At 34.9% G+C, this 23,904-nt stretch overlaps 1 protein-coding gene across 1 annotated transcript; it reads right to left on the bottom strand.

Annotated features, from left to right (window-relative positions):
- Positions 1 to 7,206: 7,206 nt before the first annotated feature.
- Positions 7,207 to 10,174, bottom strand: LOC145040882 (chromo domain protein LHP1-like). The gene is made up of 6 exons (XM_078988771.1): positions 9,742 to 10,174; positions 9,567 to 9,592; positions 9,109 to 9,195; positions 8,260 to 8,922; positions 7,847 to 7,907; positions 7,207 to 7,469 (listed from the first exon to the last, which is right to left on the bottom strand). Exons 1-6 carry the CDS (start codon positions 10,063 to 10,065, stop codon positions 7,419 to 7,421), a joined length of 1,212 nt encoding a protein of 403 aa, XP_078844897.1. The 5' UTR covers positions 10,066 to 10,174; the 3' UTR covers positions 7,207 to 7,418.
- Positions 10,175 to 23,904: the final 13,730 nt, after the last annotated feature.

Here is a 23,904-nt window from a genome sequence, read left to right as displayed (position 1 = left end):
TGCGGGAATTCATTACTTTCCTAAATTAATCTAAGGACAATTCAAATCAAATGTGTTGTTCAAATCAAAATTAGGGTACACGCTTTCGTTCTGTGACCCGCTCCCGGATGCGAATTCATCAGTCATTATGCCATTTTGTGTCGATTTTTTTCCTACCCCCAGATCCGCTGCTTGATCCCCTACCCGTATAATCGTTCCTCGTGTGTCCAAAATAAATGCATGTAGAACATTCTTGTTGTATGGGACGCTCACCTTGAGACGGAATATGACCAATGTTTCTTGGCCTACCCGGATGACGTCTCTCCATTATGGGTGGCTTCACAATCATCAAATCATCAGGGATCTCCCACTCAGATGGACTTGGTAAGGGGTTCACAGACTCCTCGTAAGTTTTCCTAAGCGTCTCTGTAAAGTAAGCTCTTAAAGCAAATTCTGAACAATCTTCGTACCGGTTCATTGTGAGCACTTTTATGACATGGCCACAAGGTAAGCTATCTATTTGCCACCGCCTACATGTACAGTTTCTTTGTTGGAAATCAACAATGACACTTTTGTGAGTAGAGGTTTTCACTTCAAAACTATTATTTGAGATAGGGTACACCATCCAATTATTACAATCATCCTTATTTTCTTATATAGTTGTTTCAGTCCATGGGGTGAGTGTCGTTTTTACTTCCGCTAAAAAAATAGACATATTTTAATAATATCATATGAGTAGTAAAATAAGATTTCAATTACTATTACATATAAAACATAAGTACCTGCTACACTACATTTCTGAAAACTCCATTGTTGCATTATTGCACGAAAATACTCAATCAACATCAATATTGGCATCTTTCTTGCAAATCTTGACATTGCATTTATCGACTCCGCACTATTTGATGTCATAAGAAAATACCGATTCCTAGGAAAATGTGCCTTGGCCCATCTTTTTGGATTGATGTTTTGTAGGTATTCCCATACACGAACATTTACCTATTTAATTTTTTTCATCCTATTATCAAATTTTTTAGTAGTGTACGCTTTGCATCTCTCCCAAAATAATGCATGTATTGTATCGCTGCTTCCAAATTTTGCTGAAATGTTGAAATACAAATGGATACCACATATTCCATGATGGGCGTGAGGAAATATATTTGCAATTAGCGTCGCTATGGATGGAGCCCTATCAGATACGAATGTAAGGTCTTCCACGTTGCCTATACATTCACGTAGTTTTCGAAGAAACCAAGACCATGTCTCTATATATTCACTTTTGCATATTGTAGCACCTGGTTCCCGGTACGTACTCCTTTCTATTTACATTTTTAAAATATGCATTTTTCCTTAGACTCGGCGAGTTGATGGGCCAACTCGCCGAGTAGGATTGGGATAAGGCGCGGGAATTGGACTTTGGACTCGACGAGTCGGTCCCCGGACTCGGCCAGTAGACCCTGTTTGGGCAAAAACCCTAATCTAGGTGTTTGCATCCTATTTAAACGCTCTAACTTGGCCTCCTTTGTCCCTAACACTTCTAGAGAGCAGTAGAGCGAGACCCTAGCCCCCATATGGTTCTTGAGAGTGTTTTTGGCTTTGTGAAGGAGGTTTGGAGCTTAGAAGAAGAAAGAGGTGGTTGAAGAGTGGAAGGAAAGGAGTAGATTCGAACTCTACTCAGGGAGAAGCTTCCATTCAAGTAGAAAAGTCCCTACCTTGATCTTTAGGTCATTAGTTACCATTTTTGTCCCAATTTGGTGCTTTTCAAGCCCTAAAACACCAAACTCCATGTGTTGTGCTTAATGATCCGAAAGGACTTCAGATCTAGACTTATTGGAGGAATTAGTAGCATAAAGTTTTGTGGTTGAAGTGATTGAGGTCCCCATTGAGTGTATGACCTCCTTAAGAGTTTGGTTTTGGCCTTATGAGCTTATAGGGCCATGCATGCACGTAAAGTTTGCAACTTTACGTGATAAGCATGCTCAAGGAACATGGATCTGTGGTTTTGAAGCGTTGCATGTCTTAGATTTGGCCTATGTGGGAAATGGGTCATAGGGACTCGGCGAGTCCTAATGAGGAACTCGACGAGTTCCATGAAGATGGCCTTAGACTCGGCGAGTTGGATGAACAACTCTGCGAGTCCTATGAAGATTGCCTGGAACTCGGCGAGTTGTTCTTCAAACTCGGCGAGTCGGGTCGTGAGTCGGTTCAATCGTCCCAAGTAATGAGTTAAGGGTGATTCAGTGAGTGGGAAAAAGGACTGGTTGAGTAGGACCGGGTTAATAGGAAAAGGACTCGGCGAGTCTATGCCATGACTCGGCGAGTCCAGTCAAATGGACATTGACTTTGACCAAGGAGTTAACCTTGGACCAAGGGAGGGTCAGTCTTTTGACCTAAGGGTATTTATGGGTGTCTAACCTATGTTTATGGTTTATAGCCGGAGGATTTGCGATCCAGCAATCAGGCGCTCAGCAAGCAGACTTCAGCAGCTACTGTCGAGGTGAGTTACCTTCCAGTAGCGGTGGGTCTAAGGCCACAATGTCGGCCCACCAGTAGGAGACATATGATAGATGATTGTCTTTGTGATATCATCTAGGTTTGCTACTACCTGATATGTTATATGCTAGCATGATATGTCGTATGTGATAGTAGTAGAGTTCGGTTGTTAGGAGCGAAGGGTAGTCAGACACCCCAGATACGTCTGACAGTATGTGATGATATGTTTGCATGCTGGCTTGTTATGTTATATGCGATAGAGGTAGTAGGAGGGGACCAGTCCCCGAGTTCGGTTGTTAGGACCGAAGGGTAGTTCAGGCACCCCAGATATGTCTGATATTATGTTATGTTATGATATATGTGATAGTAGCATTAGGGGGTAAAATAGTCCCCGAGGATCGGTCGTTAGGTCCGATGGGTAGTCAGCACCCCAGAATGGATTGACATGGGTAGTCAGCAGCTCAGAACGGCTTGACACGGGTAGGTCGGCACCCCAGAATGGTCGCACCAGGTAAGTCGGGCACCCCAGAATTGCCCGGCAATATGTATGATATGTGATTGTATGGTATGTGGTATGATGGGGGAACTCACTAAGCTTCGTGCTTACAGTTTTCAGTTTTGGTTTCATGTACTTCTTCTTTGAAGGGGAAGGAGCCGGCGCGGTAGCAGCACATCACACACGCGCTTTGTATTCCGCACTATGAGATCTTCCTGGGGATTTGTACTCTGACATTGTTATGTTTTTATAAATTGGTTTCCAGACATGCACATCTTTTATGAAATGATATGATCGGTGAATGTTTTATTTCTAATGTTTTGCTAAGTATGTGTTTTAAAAATGAAAATTTTGGCTCGTATTTTTGGGATGTTACACATATGGCATAAGCAACGGGCAAAATCTAATTTTGATCGTCCATTGTCACTGCGAGCAACATCGTACCCTTGAATTCACCCTTTAGGTGACCACCATCAATTATTAGTGTCGGCCTACAATATTTGATGAACGCTTGTACCTACAATTATTTTTTATTGCATTAACAAATACAAATTAAGAATCATATGTTATAGTTGTTATAAAAAATTATCACTGCTTACCGAGCAACCCAGCGCGATATACACAAACTCAAATTGATCATCAATGTCTGTTCTTATCTGAGTAACAGTTCCTGGATTATGCTTGACCAAGTTGTGTTGATACACTGGTAGTTTGGTGAATGAATCCTCTTTGGTACCTCTTAACATCAACAACGCATATTGTTTTGCCCGCCATGCCAGTTGGTATGAGATATTGATTGGAAATTTCGAATTGATGTTCTAACAATTTCATTACCCCGATAAACTCTATTATAATCGCCGGCCAATACTTCAGTGATAAAGTGGTCAGGTACCTTTTTCTTTGATTGTCGTTGATTAGAATCCAAGTTTGTTGCACAACATGTGTATTAGTCAATAACTTTTGTGACTTGGAAAGCAGTAGTAGATTTGATTTCCCTTGGCCTAACCATCCAAGAACAATTTTCTACCAAACAAACCACCTCGAACCTCTATTTGCTCGATCTGGTAGTACTATACTGCTTACCTTGTTCCATGCATTGTGTTCCAATTGCAAGCTTGAGTAACTCTTTGTCATCAAAAATGTCTAGAACCTTAATCTTTTCATTTATATCCAACCTCTGACATGGAATGTTCACATTATCATTTACATGACATGAAGGCAATGGTGGCATACCATGAAACATGGTATCTGAATAAATAAGTTTAGGTTCATCATCAAATTCTTCTCTGTTAGAATCACTCTCTAGGCCGGGTATATCTAACTTGTCACAATCCGCAAACTCACCATAGCCTTTTAGTTCAACATCATGTAAAAATAGAACTTCTTGTTTTTCAGATTCATTACCAACCTTATCCACCACGTCTAGTGCTTTTTTTGGTCAAACTTATGATTTATACCAACATCATTAACATATGTACCAACATCATTATCACCTATATACTTATAATTCTTTGGTGTAACATACATAATTAATTCTGGCAATACATTTTCATTTTCAGCAACACTATGATATTGACTTTTACTTGGACTTTTAAAATTACCTATTGGGTTGTTGCTCCCTTTTCCACTTGATAAATTCGCTGCAGATGCCTTTCCTCTATCATCAACTTCGTTACGCGATACGCCTTCTTCAACCACCACATAGACATACACAGATTTATCTCCAACGGTATTTATTACCTTGATCGGTTTTCTAATATCACGATCATCAACAATAACACAATAATAGAGTTGTTCTGGATGTTGAATAGCCAGACTGACTTTTGATTCTTCGGGAAGACCTATGTTGCACTTCACCATATGAACAAATTTGGTGTATGTGGTGGTTTAGTAAAATTCAACACCGAAATAAAACATTCGCGGATTGTATACGTGTGGCCAAACATATGATAATTGAGAATTAACAAACTCTCATCTTCCATCCGTAATGAGCAATACAAAATACTCTTTACAACTCATTATCTTAATTTTGAGAATAAAAAAGCTTGAGTGAAGAAACTTTACAAAACATGAAATATTTCAAAAAATATAAAATACTTAATATATATAAGGTAGGTTGAAAAGAGTAGTCAACTCTGACGAAAAAGTAGTCAAATTTAACAAAAAAATAGTGAAAAAAAAAATAGTCACGTTTACCCAAAGAGTAGTCAAATTCAAACCAAATAATTGTTAAAATTTAAACAAAATAGTTGTTAAAGTTATTGTACATATTATAAACACTCTTTTTTATACTCTGTATTTAAAAAAAATTAAATTAAATTTAAAAAAAATCGTAGTTTTTTGGACAAAATAATAGATAAAACCTCCAAAATAGTAGATTTAAAAAAAAAATAGTTGATTAAAAAAACCGTAGTTTTTGGACAAAAATAATAGATAAACCCCCCAAAATAGTAGATAAAAAAATTAAAAAACTGTAGCTTTTTCCCAAAAACCGTAGGTTATATAATACCTACGGTTTTGTATGTCAAAAATGATTTTTTTTTTTCTATAGAAAACGCGAAACAGTAGACGAAATGGCGAAACAGTAGGCGAATCTCGAAACCTACGGTTTCGTGGGCTATTTTTAACCATTTATTAATTTTTGACTAAATATTACTAATTGCTCCTTTAATTTGGCTAGTAATTAGCCTTTTAAGAAATTCAATTATATAATAATCTTACTTTCTAAAAGAACTAGGTATACATATTTTAGTTGGTTTTTGATTAGCTTTTATTGTGTTTAGTATTTTACTTTTGTAAGCAAAAGGTTCTTTAGTTGTTATTAAATAAAGTATTAGAATAAAATTAAAACTATACATACTGCTTCCATAGGATATAAGAAATTTATATTAAAATTCGTCTTTTAATTGTGTAGTGGCTTGAAGAAGAGGTTGATCATCTTACCTAAATTTCTTAAAAAGCCATTGAACTTAATTACATTTGGATTGCATCGCTATGATTGGAAACTTTTTCAAAATATATCATTTGTATTGTTATTATTAGTGATTACCAGTAACACATGGTTGTAAGGATGAGCATATGGACCGGGAACCGGTCGGAACCGGTACCGGAACCCGATGGAACCGTCGGGCCGGGACCGGGACGTTATTTTTGTGGATTTTTGGAACCGGAACTGGTAGAACCGGCAAAAAACCAAAACCGTATAATGCTATTTTTTGAGGACCGGTTCCAACATTTGAAGACACGACAAGAACCGGTAGAACAGCCGGTCCGGTTCGGTTCTTGATTTTGGCCGAAGCCGGTTCCTGGGTTGGGTCCGGTTCAGGCCAATTCCGGCCGATTCGATCTTTTTACTCATCCCTACATGGTTGTTTATGGAATTGCAGGTGCTCCTTGGACGGAGGAAGAACATAGGACGTTTCTACTGGTGTTAAAGAAGCTGTTGAAATATTATGATTTGTATGCAAACATTATTCATGAATATTCGAAGTTTTAGTTTCCTGTTAAACCTGTTATTTGTGAAAAAGATTCAAAATGCTTCCTTTGATTCAAGGGACACATAGTATTATAAATACACTTACAGCAGCAACTGGTGTTGTCCATTTTCATACTTTGGTTATGGTATGTAAGAAGGGTAAAATGGTAATTTAGCAATGGCAAATGGTATAGCCAAGGCAGGAGCAAAGATGGTGATGGTTGTTTCCTATGCAAAGGTTCATATTCTTATATATTTTTTGAAAATGTCCTTTGAAGTTTGGTCAGTTGTATGTAAATTCTTTGAATTTCTTGGAAATGTTGTGCACAACTTAAGAGAAGAATAAATTAATCCACTAAATCTGGTGTATTTAGAATGTAAGCTTATACCTTTTTTTATTAAATAATCGATTTAAATCCCATAGTGATCTTTATTTTGTATGTTACCTGTTAAATTTTGATCAATATTTTGATTATTGAAACTTAAAATGAATGAAATATGGCGTTGGTTTTCTTTTACACATCTAATCCCGTAAAGCGGGATTTTTCTCTAGTTAACATCATTTCTAGTCATAATCCAAAGGCACTTTCTCTCAAAGAATTTTTCTATATAAATCGATTTGTTGCAACATTTCACTAATATTTTCAAACACAAAAAACATATATTTATTGGATATCATGCCATATTTTGTTAAGATACACACACAACTGATTTTCACAAGAGAAAACACAACACGCTAATTAAATTCATCTGAACACAAACAAGCTGAAAACGTGGAATTTTATAATTCAAAATTACGAAAAATTTAATCACTAAGAGATAATATATATATTTTTCAGGCTAATTACTGCACAAATTATCCTAATAAAGCCTAGATTTTGTCTATTCTATTTTGTTAGAAGCTCCTTGGCTACAAAATAAAATAACTTCAAATTAAGAAAATGAAAAAGGTCCGCTGACGTAATCACAATCCAGTCATTCAGAGGGGCTGTTGTATCGAAGATGTTGCTCGTAGTAGTTGATCAACTGTTATTATATATCATTTATCAATAATTATTAATTAATAAATAAAATTAAAGAAACAATGGATTTAATAATTATCATCTTCGATTAGTATAATGAATAAATAATTTTCATTTACCCAATTACACCATTTTTTCAACATCGTATGTTGAAATAAAAGTAGGATGATATAATAAACAATAAATAGATAAACAAAAGTATGTTGCTATTTTGTTAGTATTTATTTTGGTATATATATATATACATATATATATATATATACATATATATATACATATATATATATATATATATATATATATATATATATATATATATAATGTGGGTAATTTTGTCATTTAAAACCAAACTTATCAACAAAAACATGAAGAGAAATTTACCAGAAGTGGGTTGTGTTCCTTCAGGTACTTGTTATCCACAACAACCTCTTCTCCATCTGATCTGTTTATAACCAACAAAAAAAGACAAGGTTTTTAAGAAATTTTTTACTGATGAGGAGCAAGGGCAATCATGTCTTTTTACACAGACGAGACAACAGCAAAACATGTCCCACCTTTTTTTAGGGAAATGTTGGAGAATGAGGGCAATCATGTCTTTTTCACAGACAACCCTTATATTTTAGGATGACAAAAAAAGAACTAGAAAAATGTTCAATGATGAGAAAGAGGAGGGCAATATCGTCTTTTGCATAAAATAAGTTTGTCCAATGCATGTCAAACACAGTACAAGACAAGATAGTCTGTTAACAAAAAGGGTTATAATTATAAAAAAAGAAAAAAAAAATTCCACAAACCTCGTGACCAAAAAGGACACAGACACATCCTCAATGCCATTAAGTATAGAAGTCGAATAGTTCACAGGCTTCAAAATCTTCGTAACAACATTCAAATTTCCAGAAATACCCACAATCTCATTAGCACCCAAACCATCCCCAAGGGCACAAACGTCTTTTACCTCATCTTCCACAACGTTATGAGCAACCAACTTTGAATCTTGCATAAACCGCTTAACAGCACCAGATTTCCTCCTTTTAGCTCCAATTCTAGGACTAACCCTAACAACTTCTGTCTCATCAACTTTTCTTTCCTTATTTCCATTTTTACCCCCGTCATCTGCTCGATCTTCGTGAATATGAATAGCAAAGTCAGACATGTTTTCTTGATTTGTGGAAGATGAGAGTTTCAATTCGGGGAGTGATATGTCCAAATTGGTTTTGGTTTTTGGTTCTTGAGTTTGTGGAGAAGGGATTAAAGATCCAGAATCATTACTGAAGTTTGAATTGTTGACAGATGGGATTGGTGAAGGGTCTTCAATGATTTTGATTTTGACAGATGGGACTTCGTATGTGGCGTCTGGAGAACGCTGATGTGGCGGTTGTTTTTGTTTTTTCTTTGATTGTGGTGTGGGCCCCGCTGAATGTTTTCTCTTCCGTCTACGGTTTGATTTGGATTTTGAACTTCACGTTTTAAAAAATTAGAAAACATTAACAGTCTGTCATTCAGGATAACACAGGACAAGACAAGACAGGACAGTACAAGTTGTAATGTCAGTGCAAGGACAACTGACAGAGGGACAGGACAGGACATGATATGACAGGATAAGATCAATAGAAAAAGAAATATGGAGTAATAAAAAGGAAAACCTCTCTTCAAATGCATCAATGAAATCAGAACATGACATGAGATTCTCCACAGGTTCCCAAGTATTTGATGACTCTGGCCAGCCACGCCTTCATTAAAGAATAAACAAATATTTTAATCCATAAAACAAAATTTCATATTACAATTTTACAACAGGAAATTAATGCTTATATGAAAGATTCATTTCACATGATGTAATGTTTAGGTACTCTAAAATGGGTTGGAGTGAAAAGAAATTTTAGATTTGAACCAAATCGGAAACAAGATTAATATTTTGAACAAATCAAGACTAACATTTGAGTTTGAAATCGGAACAGGAACTAATCATGGATGATTCAATACTCCAAACATTTTGATGTTTTGAAACTGTAAGTAAAAGAGTATAGAACCCCTAAAACAAATATATGTTCTTTGGATATAATTATGTGAAAATGACATGTGATATAACAGGGTCACGTACCATTTGATGAGATACTGCGTTTCCCCCTTTTTTTCCCGAAGCAATCCACGACGAGGAAGATGACAGAAAATTCGAAGAACAAAAGCGCAGCAAAATCAGGCCAAATGTAGCGTTATAAATAAGGAAAATATACTAATAAAGCAATGAAACAAAAACAAAAAAAAGTACAATAAACCTTCCGTATCCGTTTCCTCCTCACAGCTTCGATCTCGTAGAAACCCTCAGCTAGCTTAGGTCGCTCGTTGTCATCCTTGCTTTCACCTCCATCAGCTCCTCCTCCGGTGAAATCCAGGTCTCCCGATTGATCTTCATCCTCGTATTCTTCGTCCTCTTCTTCATTGTACTCATTTCCACCATCGTCGCCGTCGTTCATCGACTGTTGCTGCTTGTCGTACTGAACCTGATCGTTCTCTTGATCATTTGTCTCGTAATGGACCGAGTGCGACGGTGGTGATCGGAGATCGGAGGTTATGGTCCTCCTTCTACCTCCGCCCTTCATTGGATTTGTCTGAAATCAATTTGACGAAGGGTTTGGTGTTTCTTCAGTGTTCACAGTGCTTTACCTTTTTCTCTCAGAATCGTTGAGTGAGAGAGGCTTTAATACTATTCGGAAATTGTGGGAAATTGGGGATTTTTGTAAGGTTTTCCGATTTTGGGCCCAATTTTGAAATAAGTTCACGTGAAAGGTGTTGGTATTGGTCAAAAATAAAAATAGAAAATAGAATTCAATGCTATTTTAAAATATATTTTTTTTGGTTTTTTATATAACTTTTATATTTGTAAAAACTATAAATTATTTTTGTTATGTTTGAATAAAAAATACACGTTTTAATTTACATCTATCAATATAATATATCCAAATATTAGATATTATTAGCTTTTATGTTTCATGTTTGGAATTATCTGTTGGTTTGACTTACACGACAATAAATATTGCATTAAAAGTTAGATGCAAAAAATAGTGTTCTACTTTATATTTACTTTTATATTTTGGTAATATTATTTCAAACATCTACCCTAATAAATAACCTTAATAAATTTTGATATATCTCATTCTTTCATTCAATTGGGCACATGTATTTTGAGATATCTTTATTTTTCGTTTGTCATTTATTTCATTTTTTATTTTTAATATATCATTAATTTAGTTTCCATAAATGTAGATATTTAGTTTTCATTTTTCATTTTTTCTTTTTCATTTTTAATATATCATCGATTTCAAAAAATTTACAATTTAAACTTTTATGTTTAACATTTTGTTATAATTACCAGTTTAGTACACGGATCTGAAAATTAAACACATAATTTTAATTTATTTATTTTTTGCATGTTTTTTTTCTCATATTTTTTCAGTTATTTCAAATTTTAAATTTCAAATTCAAAGAAACTTTTCATTTAATCGTTCATATTTAACATTTTGTTTTAATCAACCCGTATAATATACGGGTCTCACAACTAGTATAAAAATATGTTTTAGCTTATATTGAATTTATTACTAATTATGAGACATTAACTTAACGTGAGATAATAGTATACTATGATTTATACATCTTTATGCATGATTTTATATTTAATTTTTTTTGTTATATAAAAACTGGGTGGATGGCTGAGTCAAATGTAGGGGTTGTTTTTGTCATAAAACATAAAAACGAATGAGACATTGAAATTTCTAAAATATGTTAATTTGAATACTTATGAGTTATGACAAACCATCGTTCATGATTTGAGAAATATATTTGCATATTATAATTGTTTTCACATTCATTACCAATTTAGAGTAGAATTTTTATTTAAAAGTTATTGTTTGCTCATTAACGAGATAAAAATGAAATTTTATGACAGAAGATGTTATTGCATTGCAGGCCTCTTCGAGATATTAAAAGTACATAAAATGCTAAAGTCATAATAAATAGTTGTTAACTTTTTTAACTGATTATGAGAATTTTAATGAAAGTAAGTTGGATATCAATTAGATGTCACAAGCTATATCATATTTGTTGCCGCTTTGGAAATTCGTATATTCTTTTTCCTATTTCTAAACCTTATGAGTTTATTTTGAAGAGATAATGAATTGTTAAGGTAACGAAAATTTGCAACTATACATATTTAGTCGATTTTTTATATATATTAAAGCAATAAACTTTAATAAGATATAAAAAAGACCATTATGACTTGCGATTAAAGATTTTTTTAGTTTCTGATGAATTTTCTAAGGCTATGTTTGGCGGACTAGCTGAAAAGCTAACTGTTAAATAAAAAGCTAACTGATAGCTGAAAAACTAGCTGATAAAAAATAACATTTAGGTTATGTTTGGCGGACTGACTGAAAAGCTAGTTGTTAGCTGAAAAGCTAGCTGATGGCTGAAAAGCTAGCTGTTAAATAAAAAGCTAGCTGATAGCTGAAAAGCTAGCTGATAAAAAATAACGTTTAGTAAAACTAACTGAAAAGCTAGCTGAAATATATAAAATTACATAAAAGGACATGTAAGAATATATATAATTAACTAAGGGGTGTATTTGGAAAATTTTAAAAAAGCTCCTAAAAAGCTAGTCTAAATAGCTTTTCAAAAAGCTAGCTTATCAGCTACTTTTTGACTTACCAAACACGACAACATAAAAAAGCTCGAAAAATAAGCTAGCTGTGGCGCGCCAAATACAGCCTAGTAAAACTAGCTGAAATATATAAAATTACATAAAAGGACATGTAAGAATATGTGTTTCTATAATTAATTAAGGGGTGTATTTGGAAAATTTTAAAAAAACTCCTAAAAAGCTAGTCTAAGTAGCTTTTCAAAAAGCTAGCTTATAAGCTACCTTTTGGTTTACCAAACATGACAACATAAAAAAGCTCGAAAAATAAGTTAACTTATCAGCTAGCTGTGGCGTGCCAAACACAGCGTAAATAGCAATAAACTAACCAAGGTCTATAAATGTAGATATTTAGTCACTTTGTACACAATTAACTAATAAACAAAACATTAAGACCAAGTTTAGCCAACCAACTATTTTAAATATCCATAAAACACTAACTTAAACATTTTATTACAAACAAAACTAGCCAAAATTCTTAATTAGATAATAGTTTGTAACCAAAAATTACCATTTATCCCAAAATAGTCATTAAAATCATACATCAATGAAATGGTCTACTCTTTTGCATATGTATATAAGGAAAAAAAATCATTTTTGAAAATCAAAACCGTAGACCATTTTATGGTCTACGGTTTCCTTTTGATGGTGTACTGTTTCCCAAATTGTAGACCAAAAATCGTCTATTGTTTCGGCCAAAAAGCCATTGTTTTGTTTATTTTTTATTTTTTTATTTTTGGATATTTGACTAATATTTGTAGTTATTTTTTCTTATTATTGGTTTGGATCATTTTCAATACAACACTTTTTATATTAATTCATTGAAATTATTAATTATCATATGTGTATTATGTCTTTCTAACTTTAGTGTGTGATTGAATTTAAGAATTCATTGAAAAGGTTAACATCATTATTTATAACCCAATATTTGATAAGAAAATTATGATGAATCAACCACATAATAAAGTTAGAAAGAGATAATATGCATATATACATAACAAAGATATGATAATTAATAATTTCAATGAACTGATATAAAAAGTGTTGTATCAAAATGTAGTATATTGATAATGATCCAAAAAAAAAAAAATAACTACAAATAGTAGTCAAATACCAAAAAAAAACATAGATTATTCTTTGTCTACGGTTTGAGAAACAGTAGACAATCGAGAGGAAACCGTAGACCATAAATACTCTAACCGTTTTGTTTTACAAAAATAGTTTTTTTTTCCTTTTATATATATATATATATATATATATATATATATATATATATATATATATATATATATATATATATATATATATATATATATATATATATATACACACACACACGAAAAAGTAGATCATTTTCAGCAAAAGAGTAAATAATTTCATTGGTCTACCATTTTAATGGCTAATTTGAAATAAATGCTAATTTTTGGTTAAAAATTAATATGCAATTAAGATTTTTTGTTAGATTTGTAATTTTCTTTTTATTGAATCAAGAGGTAATTAACCCGGAAAGTCTCGGTACAAGTGACATGATACAACACATACAACATTTTATTTATTTTTAAACTAGTTTATAACCCGTGAAACCACCGCTACAGAATTAATTAAACTTTAACAGTTAAAACACAAAATTATTAATCAATTATAATCGTTAATTTAAATAAATATGTGGAATTATATCACCTTATAATGTGTATTAATTTTATTTTAACCTTTATTCCATTGTTATTAATTTATTATAATTGAAATGAAAATTTTAAAATTTGAAATAGAGAATTAATAGGTTGACAAGTGGCATGCATTAATTAATAGGTTTAATAGGGTGACACATGGCAAAAAAAAAACATATATTAATTAGGAGGTCTAGTATGATGATACATATCAAAAAGAGATTAAAATTATTCTTTTACTAGTTTATAACCTCTGAGAACCACAATTACAAAATTAATTAAACTATCATAGTGAAAACTCAAAATTATTAATCAATTATTTTAAATAAATTATTAATTAAGAGATATTTTTTAATATATAAAATTATAATCGTTAATTTAAATAAATACGTGAAATTATATTACCTTATAATTTGTATTGATTTTATTTAATTTTTATTCTAATGTTATTAATTTAATATAATTAGAGTGAGAAATTTAAAATTTGAAATTTGAAATGGAGAATTAACAGATTAACAAGTAACGTTCATTAATTAAGAGGCTTAATAGGATGATAAATAGCAAAAGAAGAATCTCTATTCTAATAAAAGAATAAGTTGAATCTCCTATTGACAAATGTATACAACTAGTACTCCCCATTAATGTTATATATCACCTATCATGCCACTTGTTAATCCATTAATTATCCATTTCAAATTTCAAATTTCAAATTTCAATTCTAATTATATTAAATTAATAATTGATTCCTAATTTTAATTTTCTCAGTTTAATTATATTAAATAAATAACATTAGATTGAAAAATAAAATAAAATTAATATAGATTATAAGGTGATATAACATCACATATTTATTTAAATCATTGATTATAATTCCTTTTATATAACTAAAATAATATTTCTTAAGTAATAATTTTTTAAAATAATTGATTAATAAATTTGATTTTTTAATATAAAAATTTAATTAATTTTATAACCATGGTTCTTACGGGTTATAAACTAGTAAAAATATATATTAATTAAAAGGCCTAATAGGATGATACATGTCAAAATGATATTAAAACTATTCTTTTATTAAAATAGGAACATTAGAATAGGAATTTAGCACAAACGTTTTACAAATTTGCCTCAACTTTTTCGAGTTTTTTTACAACTACTTTTATAAGTTATTCTAGAATTTTATTTTCCAAATGTTACTTACATATTTGTTTTATGTGCTTTTAAATATTTTTTGTTTTATAAAATGGTTTCTATCTTATTTTAAATATTTGTTTGAACTTTTAATAATAATAATAATAATAATAATAATAATAATAATAATAATAATAATAATAATAAATAAATAGATAAATAAATAAAACTACAAAAATGGTCATTATGGTTTTTGCATTTTTGAGAAAACTGGTCGAAACCCTTTAAATAGTCATTTTCAGTTATTTTCATTATAAATTTGGTTATCGGAAAACTTGAAAGATGGTTGTCAAAATCGCGATTCTGATCGTAGGATTATACAATCCAACGATCCTAGATATAAAAAACGAGCTCAATCGTAAACAGATGTATTTGTGGTAGGATCGTATTGACGTAGGATCGGGATCCGATCCGATCCTATCTTTCCTTGATTTTATTTATTTTTTTATTTTTATTATTATTATTTTTTCTTTGCAAATGAAATTTTTTTACCACTTTCATGTCTTTTACTTTTTACAAATTTACTGTTTATCATTTTGTGTTGTGAATTATGATTAATATTTTGAAGTTTTATAACTTTTGAACAGAAAATTGAATGTTTGAAATATTTTTTATATTTTAAAATTATAAATTAAAATTATGTTTTATTTTGTGGGATCTAAGGATCCCGATCCTGATCCTACAAACCTAAAAACGATCATACGTACGATCCTGATCTTAACAACGTTGCTTGAAAGGTCTATTCTACCCTTCTAATTTTTTTTACTATTATTTTTAATTGTTTTACTATTTTTATTAATAAATAAATCCCCCAACCCCACCTTACGGTATCACCGATCACCACCTTCTCTCTCTCTCTCTCTCTCTATATATATATATATATATATATATATATATATATATATATATATATATATATATATATATACCTTCCTCCCTTTCTCTCTCTCTCTCTCTCTCTCTCTCTCTCTCTCTCTCTCTCTCCCTAACCCATTTCGTCTTCTTTACACCCAAAGCATTGATACGAGACTATTCTCTTCCATAATCATCTCTTAAAATAAATTTTCTTCAAGATCCAAATTAATGGTTATAGGTTAGCAGTAAACCCTAGGAAGCTGCTTTCATGGTGTTGGTAGAAGGGGGCGACTCCCTTGGTGCTTTTAAAGTGAGAAGGTAAGAGCTCAACAGTTGGTAAGTGCTATGTTGGGATGTAAAGACCGACTCGACGAGTTGGGTGTTTGACTCTTGGAGTAGAGTTGGATTGAGCATGTGGGTTTAAAGATCGATTCGACAAGTTAGAGAGCCGATTCGACTGGTTAGTGCTCAGAGATGAAGCCCTAAATCCCCGGGTTTGGGACCTATTTAAAGGAACTTATGTCCTCATTTGCGCCTCACCGGCTACCTCCCCTATCTGAAACCCTAATCGTTTGTAGTGAGCCAAGAGAGATATTGAGATAATCCTTAGTTGTCACAATTAGCATTTTTAGCTAGGAAATTCTATTCTCATATAAACATCATCCATTGTAAAAGCATGTACTCTAAGTGAATACAATACTCTATCCTCGTTCAAAATACATCTCATATGTTCAACTAAGGGTTGGAAGCCGTAGAAATTCATGCTCAAATTATTTATGGACTATGAATTCTTTATTGGATCTTATTGGGCTGATAATTCCTCCCTTTGATCTACATTGGGCCGTGAACACACTTAAGGGCCCAATGAGCCGAATATTTTTTTTTGGTCTTCATAACTTCGAACCAAGTCAAGAAAGGAGCCCAAAACCATCCTATCATTTTGTCAAGCCCATTCTCGGCCCAACTAATATAAAAAAATGAATAAATCTAACTAATTCATACAAAGACACCTCATTATGGACTATAGGATTTCTAGGCACATTACCCACCATGTAACAATAAATCCCATGCTTCCATGCTACCACACTTCAACATAATCTTCTCCTTTCCCTATTCTTCATACTCTCGGCCACCACCACCATCATTTAACTTTCAAAGACCTCTTCCATTTTACTCTCAAACTCAAGGAAATTTACTCACGTTTTCCCTTCAAATTTTCGAGTAATACAAGTGTGAATCAAGAGGATCATTGCAAGTTTTTCTCTAACTTGGTAAGTTATTGTCAAACAAAAGTATCTTCTTTCATCTTAACATGAAAAACACCTTCTCACATGGTTTTATTCCATGATCACACCTTAGAAGCTTCATAAAACTCGAGATCTACAACAAAGGTGTGCTAAGACCCAAAAATCTCTTCAATTCTTCATCAAAAACCGAAATATTCAAACAAGGTGAGCTTCATACCCCCTTATTTTCGGGTTTTTATAAGTTTTTGTGGGGGAGAATACAAGCAAAGGTGTAGATCCATCATTATGTGTATGTTTTGGTTGATTTTTATGCTTATATGTATGTTTTGTATGATTTTGATGCTAGATCTAGTTATGAATTGCTAAAAACCGAGATATATCTTATACTAGCATAAAATATACTACTACATGCAAAGTATACCAAGAAAAATAGCCAAATGGCTTGACAACACTTATCTTGGGCTAAAAACACATTTTTTTTTGACACAAAATGCTAAAAATACAAAGTTGAAGGGCCAAAAATGAAGTATTACGAAATCTGATGGGTGAGATGAGTCAAAACAGTTTCCATAATGTATTTTCTGAAAATATACTATTTGGGGGATTAAAAGCATAAATTTCAAGCTTAATGGGCTAGAAATGACAATTTCGGCCCAATAGGGCCCATTATGCGAAATTTTTTGTTTTGGAGGGCCAAAACTGTGTTTTTTTTTTGTAAAACAATGGACCATTAGTGTCACAAGTACTTTTTGAAGGTTTAAAATGCTTTTCAAATTTAAAAAGGACCAAAGTTGCAAAAAATTTCCAATTTGGGCCAAAAGTGTAAAAATTGCAAAAAAGAGGGGTTACAACTGAGAAAACTGCAATTTCAGGGACTTAAACTGTTTTCAATGAAAAATATGCTAAAAAATATTAGTTTCAATAATTTTTGGTGTTAAAATGTCAAGAAAAATGGTTTAAGGACTAAACCGGAATTTTTTTTCCTAAAGGGGTGAAAAAGATAAATTTACAAAATAAAGAGGGGTTGTAAACAGAAAATTTTCAATGGTAATTCAATACACTCGTTGTGAACAAAGATTGATACTACGACTCTCGATGAATTACAATACACAATATCACCAACAATCGTTACCAAACGAATTGGTTCGGTCTCGAATCAATAACAAATCCAAAACTACTAACACTATAACGCTCAATACACATATGAAACTCTTGGAACTCTTTACTCTCGTGGAATTACTCAATACGTCGACGTACACTCCTTAGGCCCAAAAGTTGCAAATCATGCTTGTCGAGCCTAGCTAGCCCGATGACATGATCTTTAGGCCCAAAGGACACTTGCTTACATGTAGTTGGGTCTAATACGACTCGACCGCGTGTAAAAGGACTTTCAATGGCAAACATGTTGCTGGTCCCCAAGGGTCCTTCAGTGCTGCTAGTAAAGTCGGGAACTCACGATTGCGGGTTGGGCTTCGGGCCCTTCGCAATTGCAATGGTCTTGAATGACGCAGGGAAATACCGAGGGATTCGCACCTTCTCTTTTTCCCTTCGGTCGTGGGACTACATAAGTCCGGGAGGATTGAGTTGTGTGAATAAGTGCGAGTGACGCCCAAGGGATCGCTGGTACGGTTGTCGACTGTACGTTTTCATTAACGGACGTTACAACAATTCACCACCCACTGTATACTCAATGCCTCCGGAGCTCAACGAATACCTCTAACGTAACGAAATAACAGTACACAAACTAAGTAAAGCAAAGTGATAGGAAAACGTCGGGTTTTCCTAGGGTTTTCAACTATTACACTTACGAATTACATGACGAATTTTACAACTCGTACGCTTACATCTATAGAAAACAAACAAGCATACTCACGGATCTTCACACTTTTTTTTTACGCTATACTATTTTCAGAAAATATCGAATTTTCTGGTGGTTTTCGAAACAATACAAACATTGGATTTCAAACATTACTTATGAACTCACCAACATTTCATATGTTGACGTTTTTCAAAATACTTGTATTCTCAGGTAACAGATAAAACGAAGGGATAAGTGTACTCAGTGACGTTTTGCTGCTTGTTTAATTAGCACCGAAAAATCTACTTTTTGGGCTTGTAATGTTAGGGAACAATGTACTAAATGTAAACGCTACCAGTTGTATTATTCCAATGCTTGGTGATGTATGATGTTATGTTTCATGTATATTCATTGTGATGGTATTCAATTGAGTCACGACAGCCCCCGGATGTTTCCGCCGTCTGGTTCGGGGGTGTGATAGGTTGGTATCAGAGCTCTATTTATAGTGAACTAGCATATCTAACCATACATTGATATGCAACTATAAACCAAAAGAGGGACTAACATAACTCTGAACAAAACAAGTAAAACATAACAATAAAACACCCTTGCTTGTATTAGGAACGAGAACCTAACACCGAACCAAACAAGATAATGCTAGTATCTCGGTTGATCCAGGACTGTTCTTAGTTGTATCAAGGAGCGGATGTAGCCTGATCAACTACATTCCCTCCATGGTACAACCATCACATGTCCTGAAGAAATCATGATAGCTAGGGAGTCTAAAATCATACCCCTTAATCTCCAAGAAGGGAACCCCAACTAAATCTATGCAATAGTTGTAGGATTATAGGAGTAATTGGTATGCTATTTGATTCTAGTATTCATAGTCCTTCGTGCAATATGCTATAGACAAGTATTATTAGTCAGGAAAACCCTATCTCCCTAGTCAAGGAACAGTAGGGTGGCTCGATCCAGAGGAAGAACCGCAGGAGGAACACGAAGTAGAACTCGCCGGTGAACCCGCCAAGTCAATAAGTGGACCTCGAGGAGGAAGAGCCCAAGGGAAGAGATGATGATGACTCGGATGCAGAATCTGATGTCATCAACCATCCATGAAAAGCCAGAATACCGACTTATCGTGCGGGCCCCAGTGGCCCCATGCCCCCCCCCCCCTTGGGCATACGAAATTTGGAAATAGAGTCACCAGCAGGGGATACGACCACACTAGGGCAGGAACCGAGGTCTCTCCGACCATTGGCCATAAAAGACCCGCTGACCAGGCTCTCCCAGTCATGGCCCGACGCACCCGAGGTATTGATAACCAAGCTCAGGACACCCCAAATCGAACGAAACAAATGTGGGTTGCTAATAGGGGGATGAAAGGCAAACACGGGAAGTAAATGGAGACTCTCGAGCGAGACAGTTAGTTTGGGAAGTACGCCTACGAGATACCGAGCAACAAGTAGCTCATCCCTAAGGTGCATCCACTTCACCAGCACCACCACCAGACACTTCCCGCCACGATTAGGATCAGCCTTTTCTAGTTCCCCCTACTATCCGACATGACTCTCTTTCGTGTACTGAGATGGTACTTACCCCTGAAACAATTAGGTGCTATATTGATTTCACATTACTGCAAAGACTCAATAATATGCACATGCGAACCCTCGAGGCCGCTAGACACTCAAGGATCTCAAAACCAGAACAACCTATATACTCTAAGGATAGACGCAATGATCATGCCAAATATGTGATTACATACTACCACAAATACATCATAGTGATGTAGATGGAAACACAGGAAAATGCCATCCCGCAAGGATAACAAGCGCGCCCGCGAGACACCGCTCCTGCAGATGGACTCTGCTACATTTCAAGTTGCTGTAATGGCGGCAGTAACCGCTACTATGGCACAAATCGATGCAAACAACCCAAATGGAGGCGGGAATAGCATTGACAACTCCAGACAAAGGGACGAACATGGAAACCAACAAGTGACAACCTATCAAGGAACTCCAAACCCCAAGCTTATGAGCAGGAAGCTGAGGTCTGGAAGTAAGAGAAAGGGACATCCCAATCAAGAGTTCTCAAGGAAGCAACATGTTGTTGCTGTTCATGAGACCATGACCCCTATTACACCAACAACCGGGAGACCATATGTTGGAATCCTTCCAAAATGAAACCAGTGCAAATTCCATCATAATGGAGCCTACCGGGAGATGCATTGTGTCAATGCAACCGAAAGAATCACACCGCTAAATTCTGTAAAGCGTATCCATGCAAGAATCGTCAGCCAAATGGAAATGACAACAATCGCAGCAACCCTAACAACAACACCAATGATGAGGCCATTCACACCTGCTATGGGTATGGAGGAACCGGTCACTTCAGGCGTGTTCGCCCCAAGGATAACAATCAAGGTGCAGAAGGATCAGAAATGGTCCTGACCTGGGGTCAAGGCGAAGCAGTCCAAGACCCAACGGTTGTTATTGGTATGTTCCCACTTGACAACTCTTTCGCTTACCTCTTATTCAATGGTAAACCCGAGCGAAGTTTCGATTAGTAACATATTCAAACACTTACTAACACAACATCCCCAAAGCTAAGCTAAGCCTTTTCAATGGACATGGCCAACGGGGAAAAACTGACTTAACCTAGGGTACTTATGTGGAGTACACCTTAACACTAAGCAACCATTCATGACAAATAGATTTCATGCCAGTAAAGATTAGGAGTTTTAATGTGATAATCGTCATGGTTGGGTTAAGCCCCCACCATGCTGATACTATGTGTCGCGAGAAGGCCGTTTGCCTTCACCTTCCTAATCACAAAAACTCTAATAATCCATGGTGATAAACCTAGTGCCAATCTTCTTCCTATCTCGTGCATCAAGGCGCAAAAGTGCCTGCACCAAAAGAACTGCGTTCTCCTCACTCATGTTGTGGACAAGACCGAAGAAGAGGTAGGCATACAAGGTATTCCAGTAGCATGTGATTTTTCCAAATGTGTTTCCCAAGGAACTTTTGGGAATATCCCAGAGAGGCAGGTCGAATTTCGAATCAACCTCATATCGGGAACCACATCAATTGCCAATTCACCCTATAGGTTGACTTCCGCCAAAAATTCACAAGTTATCCTGTCAACTGAGTAGAATTGTTGCGCAAAGGATTCCTTAGACCAAGCTTCTCATCCTAGAGAGCTCCGGTCTTGTTTTTCAAGAAGATAGATCCTTCCGAGGGTACATCGATTTTAGGAAATTGAATAATCTCCCCATTAAAAATTGATACCTACTTCCACGGGCTGACGATCTATTTGGCCAGCTCCAAGGAGCTAGCTACTTCTCTAAAATAGATCTAAGAATCGGTTATCAACAACTTCGAGTCCGAGAAGACGACATTTCAAAAACTGCCTTCCGAACTCGTCACGACCATTTCAAACTCATTGCGATACCCTTCGGTCTAACGAATGCTCCCATGCTATTCATGGACCCTACGAACCAAGTTCTCTCAACCACTCCTAGCTAGCCTTTTTATTATCAATAGCATACTCGTCTGCTCACAAAGCAAGAACAAACACTATCAACACCTACGACCAGCCTTGAAGGCATCAAAGCCGGAGAATATCGTGAAGAAAACACTACATGGACGGATAAAACTCTTGAAGTCGAGGGACGAACTTATAGTTACGCAAGTTGAGATGGGCATTATCCGGGTGATCGTCGATAGGTTAACCCAATCCGCCCGTTTCCTGACAATACAGAAATCAAACAAGACGGAAAGATTAGTTGGGATTTATATCAAGGAGATTGTGAGACTCCATGAAATATCGGTATCTACTATCTCGGATCGAGATAACAGATCTTCTTCAAGACTATGGCAGTCACTTCAGAGGGCTATGGGCACATAACTAGACATAAGCTTTGCTTACCACCTTCAAACCAATAGCCAAAGTGAACGAACCATTCGACCACTCAAATTCATGCTACAAGTCTAGGTGTTTGAGTTCAACAAGTCAGGGGATACCCGGTTTCCCTTGACTAAATTCTCATACAATAACAACTATCGCACGGGCATCAAGAATGCTCCTTTCGAAAACTCTTTATAGTGATAAATGCATATCACTCGGTAGTACTCTCATGAGACCAGAAACCACTAGCGAAACAACAGAGAGGATAATCCAAACCAAAGCTGGACCTCAAGCATCGCGAGACTGATAAAAGAGCTATGCTGACAAGCGGCGTAAGCCATTAGGATGGCAAGTCGGGGGTCGCGTGCTATTAAAGGAATCTCCTGGGAATTGGATGATTCGCTTTAGGAACCAAGAAAACTAAACCCACAATACATTGGACTGTTCGACATTCTTGCTCGGATTGGTCCAAAGACATATAGGTTGTAGCTGCCTGTAGAGCTCAGCAACGTAAACCCTGTTTTCTGTGTCTTAAATCTGAAAAGATGCACATCAGATGAGACTCTTATCATTCCTTTACGAGAAATCAGAGCAAACAAGAATCTCATGTTCGTCAAAGAACCGATCGAGGTATTGGATAGGGAAGTAGAACATACAAAGCAAAGCCCATTATGATTGTGAAGGTTCCACGGAACGCTAAGCGTGGACCGAAATTCACATAGGAAACGTGAAGATCAGATGAAGTGCCTATTCTCTCATTCACGAACCTATCCTTAGAAAGAATTTCGGGACGAAATTCCCTCTAACGGGGGGATGATGTCACAACTAGCATTTTTAGCTAGGAAATTCTATTCTCATATAAACATCATCCATTGTAAAAGCATGTACTCTAAGTGAATACAATACTCTATCCTCGTTCAAAATACATCTCATATGTTCAACTAAGGGTTGGAAGCCCTAGAAATTCATGTTCAAATTAGTTATGGACTATGAATTCTTTATTGGATCTTATTGGGCTGATAATTCCTCCCTTTGATCTACATTGGGCCGTGAACACACTTAAGGGCCCAATGGGCCGAATATTT

The sequence above is a fragment of the Lactuca saligna genome, chromosome 1 (assembly GCF_052625555.1).
Source record: "Lactuca saligna cultivar CGN05327 chromosome 1, ASM5262555v1, whole genome shotgun sequence".
In the NCBI taxonomy this organism is placed as follows: Eukaryota; Viridiplantae; Streptophyta; class Magnoliopsida; order Asterales; family Asteraceae; genus Lactuca; species Lactuca saligna.
Note: the sequence above shows the minus strand (reverse complement) of the source record. Positions and strands in the feature narration are given on the sequence as shown.